General features: G+C 57.3%; 1 protein-coding gene across 1 annotated transcript; it reads right to left on the bottom strand.

The window, feature by feature from the left end:
• Positions 1–447: 447 nt before the first annotated feature.
• On the bottom strand, positions 448–2,617 carry LOC122192601 (palmitoyltransferase ZDHHC5-like). The gene is given in 1 exon segment (XM_042893205.1): positions 448–2,617. A coding segment is annotated over 1 exon segment (2,169 nt). The 5' UTR covers position 2,617.
• Between the last annotated feature and the right edge of the window lie 3,131 nt (positions 2,618–5,748).

Consider the following 5,748-nt stretch of genomic DNA (forward strand, 5'->3'; position numbering starts at 1 on the left):
GCTTTTTTTTTTTTTTTTTTAAATATGTACACACACCTGGTAACTCAAAAGAGAAAAAAAAATAGAATACGTAACAATAATAATAAAAAAAAGTTATTCTGGTTTAAAAACAATCCATTCCTACCACGCTAGGCGAGCGATTGATTGCACAAGGCCCACAAGTGGCTGCCCGGCCAATGGTGGCAGGGCGCGAGGCTGCGGGACACGGCCCCCCCATGGCCTCCACACCTGGCCAGGGCAGCATCCCTGCCCCACACAGTCCTGCCGGGGTGTGAGTCAGCGCCTGAGTCCCAGGGAGGGGTGGAAAAAGGGAGAAAAAAGCCCTGGGGCTTCCAGCCCATCTCCTCATCCCCGTCAGCTGGGGGCTGCAGAGCGTCCGTGCCCATGGAGCCCTCTGGTGCCAGCGGGTGCCCAGCCAGGAGGTGAGCGGGCGAGCGGCTCTGCCCCTCATACTGAGACCTTGTACGTGGTGCCCCCCACGCCAGAAACCTTCTTGACTCCTCCACGCGTGGGGCTGCTGACAGGCACGGATCCCGAGCCGGGGGTGGCCGAGCTCAGGCTCTTGGGTTGCCCATTGGAATTACTGCAGGATGTTCTCATCTGCATCTCGTCTTTTGGTGCCAGTAACGGCTGCAAGGCCACCTGCTCGGTCTCGGGGATGCTGGCCTGAGACGCTGCTGGTTTTTGGCTGCTGTAAGACACAGATTTGCCCAAGTGGGGGGCAGCGGGCTGCTCAGGTGAGCCCAGGGAGCGCACCCGCAGCGCGTGGGAGGGCTCAGGCTTGCCAAAGCGGGGAGGGGCCGGGTGAGTGAGCGGATTCTTGCCCAGAGGCGAGCGCTTCGAATCGTCCGAGGAAGAGCTGGTGCGGGGGGCATGGCTGGAGCCTGGCGTCGACTGGATGCCCGAGTCTGCCAGCCCAGCATCGTCCTCCCTGCCCGCTGCGGGAGGCTGCTGGAGCAGTTTCTCCCGCTCCTGGATGGAAGCCACGATGTGGCAGGAGAGATTGTCATAGCGCACGGGTGAGGGCTCGCGGGGTGGCACATGCTTGGGTGAGACGGCGGCAGCAAAGCGGCCATGCAGGTCGGTCTCTCGCTGCTGGGCGATGCGGGCCGAGAGGAAGGGTGATGTGTAGCCCAGCGGTGGGTCGGGCTCGGGGCCAGCCTGCACCGACTCGAAGTCGGGGCTGTCGGAAGGTGTGAGCAGGCTGTCATACGACAGGCTCCCGTTGCGTGTCTGGTTCACCAGGCTCTTGCAGGAGGTGGAGGTGGTGCCCTCGAAGCGGATGGACTACAGGTGGCCCACTTCAAAGCCCGTGCCCTGGGCCGACTTGAGGCTGGAGGAGTGGGATACACTGGACAGCGGGTCGAAGGGAAAGCTCTTGCCAAAGGTGGGCGAACGGAAGCTCTCAGGCTCCAGGCTCGGCTCTGAGCGGTAGCTGGGCTTGCGGCTGCCTTCGCCAATGGAGTTGGGCTCCTTCAGGCTGTTTACTCGGCTCAGCTTGGCGCTGGTGGAATGGGGCAGGGCAGCTGAGCTGCTGCTGCTGCTGTATCCAGGCTGGTAGTTGTACATGGTGGGTGTCAGGGGGCTGTCCTTGCCTAGCAAGCTGCTGTCCTCGTTGGTGGCCAGGGTTAAGTGTGTCCTCAGGCCCATGTAGCGGCTGAGGTCTGGCTTAGGTGGGGGTGGCGTTTCGGCATCAGCAGACTGGCTCTCCATCACCTCCAGGCTTCCTTTGGACTTTGTCCTCTTCAGCTCTGTCTGGATACCATTGTCCATGATCTTGACAGTGATTTGGCCATCTGACACATCGGGCCGCAGGAAGGGGGGTCTCACCAGCACCGTCTGCTCAGCCCTTGGGCGCCCCAGGTACCTGGGGGCTGGGGAGCTACACAGGACCCGGCTCACATTCTTACAGCAACCATTAGTGAAGGGGTTGACACCACCTCGGAACTTGCCTGTCACCTGCTCATTGGTAGTGCGGCCCCTTGCCACAAGCACCACGTGGAACCCAGTAAGGCCAGCGACAGGAATGAAAAACAAGCTGGCCACACACATCACAGCCATAGTGACGGCCATGCGGACACCAGAGAGCTCTGCCTGGTAGAGGACATAAAGCAGACCAAAGCCGAACACCCCCATGATGTGTGTAGTGAGTGACAGCAGGAAGAGGAAGAAGTAACGGTAATTGCGTCACCCGATGCAGTTGTTCACCCAGGGGCATTGATGGCCAAACTCCTCCACACAGTTGTCGCAGACGCTGCAGTGGGAGCAGCGCGGTGGCCGGTAGAAGCGGCAGGTCGCACACCATTTCATGCGCACCTGAATGCCCTTGATCTCCACTGTCTTATAAGGCGGAGCTCGGAAGTCATCTTCCTTATCCTCATCTTCTTCAGCTCGTGGGAATATGCCTGGGTCCATGAAGGTGGCCATGCTGAAGTTGGCCAGCACGAAGAGGAAGACAACAGCATTGTAGATGGGAATGACTGGGGAGACGTAGAGGCTGAGCCAAGGGCACGTGAAGGCAAAGAAGAGGGTGGTGGCTCCCACTAGGAAGATGGCAGCAGCTGAGACCGGAACGTATTTGCTGGGTTTGAACCTCTTTCCAAATGCTGCTGGCATGTTGGAGCTCTGGTGGGGAATCTGCCCTGCAGCATAGCCCAGGCCCAGCTGGAGTCAAAGCAAGGCGAGAAGGGCAGGGGAGACGGAAGGGGCCAAAGCACAACCCAAGCCTCCTGGGTCACTCCTGGAGCAGACTCTGAGCAGAGCAGGCTGTCTGCAGAAGTCCACTGCGGTCTCCGGAGCAAGAGGCCCTGAGGAGTCCACGCTACTCTCTGCCTTGTGAGAGTTCAGGGGTGCAGGGAGGGAGACTTAAAACCATTAAAAAATTCAGCACAGAGAACTGGATTGGATTTAAAACAGCTGTTGGAGCAGGAATGCTGAGAGCCCTTGAGAGCATGCAAAAAGCAGCTCCCCGTGCAGCTTGCAGCAGCCACCAGACACGAAGGTAAGCTTTCCGTGCTGGGACAGGAGCAAGGCAAGAAGCACAATGCGTGAGAGCACCCTGGGAAAGAGCAAGATAGCGGTAAACTTCTTGCAAAAAGCCACTCTGGGAAACCACTTCTCCTTTTCAATCTGATATCCACAGCCCCCTCCGGCCGCTGTCTCACAAGCGATCTGCCCAGCTTCCTTGCAGCGCTGCTGTGCCTCCTCCTCCTCCTCCCCGGAGGCGGTACAGAAGCACTCTCCCTGATTTCACCAGAATCTAGGCTGGCTGCCTGGCGGTGGCCATTTAATTTTATTTATTTCTCTTTGACTGTTAAAGCCGAGGAACAGCTGGTGCAAGGTTGAGCTGTAAATCCTTTCTTTGAGAGGGGGGCTGGAGGGGAAGGTCCTATGGATTGTGCATTTTCACCCTCTTCCTACTTGTTCCTTTCTCCAGACCCTCTGGGCCTTTCCACAGGCTTCACTGCCACTCAGTTGTTGCAAATCAACAGGAATTGCACCAAATCTTCACTGTGGCAACCATTCCTGAGCAGCACAGCAGCAGAGATCTGAAAGAACGCTTTCAGGGAGGACTTTTATACCCCCAAAAGACAAGTGACGGTGGAAGCAATGCTGAAAAAGTCTGTACCGCCCATGGCCCAAGCAGTGTGGGGGCAGGTCTCAGTACATTCCAAACCACTCCATTTCTACTGAATGGAGGGGAAGTAAAGTCGCTCTTCATTAATCCATTTCTTCGCTCAAAAAAACTCAGGAACATTGAGAATGCCACACCTCACCGGCACTCTGCGGCGCGGCCCGGGCGGTGCCCAATGCCACCAGGCACGAAGTGACAGCCCCTGGATCCCCGTGCTGCCCCTGCTGAGCACGGTGGCGTTCTCCTGGTCCTGCCCTCCCTTTTCCTGAGGAGCTCCCTCGCTCTGTGGCACTGTCTGCTCTTCCTGGATGGAAACAGAGGGACCGGGATCACTGCCTTGTGCCACACGGCCCTGCTCCTTCGTGCAGCTTCCAGGATGGGTCTTCTTAATGGCTGAGCTGCTGCTGCTAGCTGGTTCCCTACATATTCTTTTCAGCTGGGGTCTCTCCACATCTTCTCTAAGCTTCTCTTCTGCCACTATCACAAATCAGCTGACACAGAGCGGACAGGTGTCTGTGTTCCGTGCATGCTTGTTCTCATAGGCGCTGTGGTCTCCTGCTCTGCCCACAGGTCCACACTGCCCTGTTGCCAATGCAAACGTGCCTGTCCCAGCGATGGAAGGGCAAGTGGTAGGGCAGTGCAGTGTGCCTCTGTGGAGAAGGCAGGAAGCCTTGTAGCTACCAGATGGTCTCCGAGGCCTTCTTGTAGGAGGCCAGAACCTCCTCTGGTAGCCCAACGCACCGCTGTGTCTGTATTTTTACCATGTGCTGCTCCAGCTGCTTTTCAGAGCCTCATTCAGGAACAACTGCTCCTCATGAGGCTCCACAGTGGGCTCTGATAGTCGCTGAGGCATCTGAGGAGCAGACTTTTCCTGCTGAGTGTCTTCTCTATGTATTGCCAGGCCCGCTTCCTCCTCTGGTTTCCCTTCTGGGACAACACATTCCAAGGTTTCCAGGACTTCTTGAGGCTCAAGAGCATCGGAAAGCATGAGGCAGGGTCCCCAGACCCGCCCTGGGGATGGCCCTGACTCGGATCAGCATGATCCGGAGTATCGGGTAGAATATAGTGTCATCCTTCAAGCTGAGGAAGCAGCTAATTCTCCAGAAATCAGCCATGTCTGTGACGTGCAGAGAAAGCCAAGCGGTCAGGCTTCTCTTTCCAGTCCGCTCACAGGCAAACTCACACCCAGCCTCACTCTTGTGCTGGGCTCCTGTCTGTGGCTGATTTACATGTGGGCAGCCACTGTGTGACAGCGGGGTCCCTGTAGGGGCCGGCTGGAACAGAAGCGTCCTGTGCTTGACTGCATTGATCCATGTAACGTAGCAGTGGACACGGCCCCCCTCTGGCTGCTGGGCAGCATCAGCAGTCTGGTTCTGGCCTTGCTCCCTTTTGGCCCCTTTCCTGGGTAGATGCTTATTTCTCACTGCCTTGTGTCCTCCTGTGCCTGGTGCTACAGTTGCAAGAGAAGCCAAAGTCCAGGTGCCTTCACTCCCAGGCACACAGGCAGCTTTGCTGCACTTGGGGCAGAGCCTCCTGGACCTGACTCCATCCTGCCTGAGTCCCTTACTCTCCTGCTTTTTGTTTTGTGCTCTGCACAGTGTGGCATCAGGACTCTCTGCTGCTGGCTGTGCCCTTCAGTGCCCCTGGGACTGCTCCAGCCAGGAAGCCAGAAGCCAGCAGCTGGTTCTACTGGTTTTCAGTCATTGTGCTGACCCTGTAAAGCCCTAGAAGGGCATTGAACATCTCTTCCAGGCTGGGTCTTTCTGCTCGGCAGGTCTCTGCAGTGTTCTGAGGGTCTTCTATTTGTGGGGAATTATTTCCTGAAGGAGCTGTCCTGCCTTGTGACAGCCCCTGGATCCCTGTGTTGCCCCTGCTGAGCACGGTGGCGTTCTCCTTGTCCAGCCCTCCGATTTCCTGAGGAGTTCCCTCGCTCTGTGGCACTGTCTGCTCTTTCTGGATGGAAACGGAGGGACCGGGATCACCTCCTTGTGCCACACGGCCCTGCTCCTTCGTGCAGCTTCCAGGATCGGTATTCTCACTAGCTGAGCTGCTGCTTCTAGCCGGTTTCCTACATATTCTTTCCAGCTGGGGTCTCTCCACATCTTCCCTAGGCA

This window comes from Lagopus leucura, unplaced genomic scaffold (genome assembly GCF_019238085.1).
Source record: "Lagopus leucura isolate 7727_CA_CO unplaced genomic scaffold, USGS_WTPT01 35080-0_obj-0_obj, whole genome shotgun sequence".
NCBI lineage: Eukaryota > Metazoa > Chordata > Aves > Galliformes > Phasianidae > Lagopus > Lagopus leucura.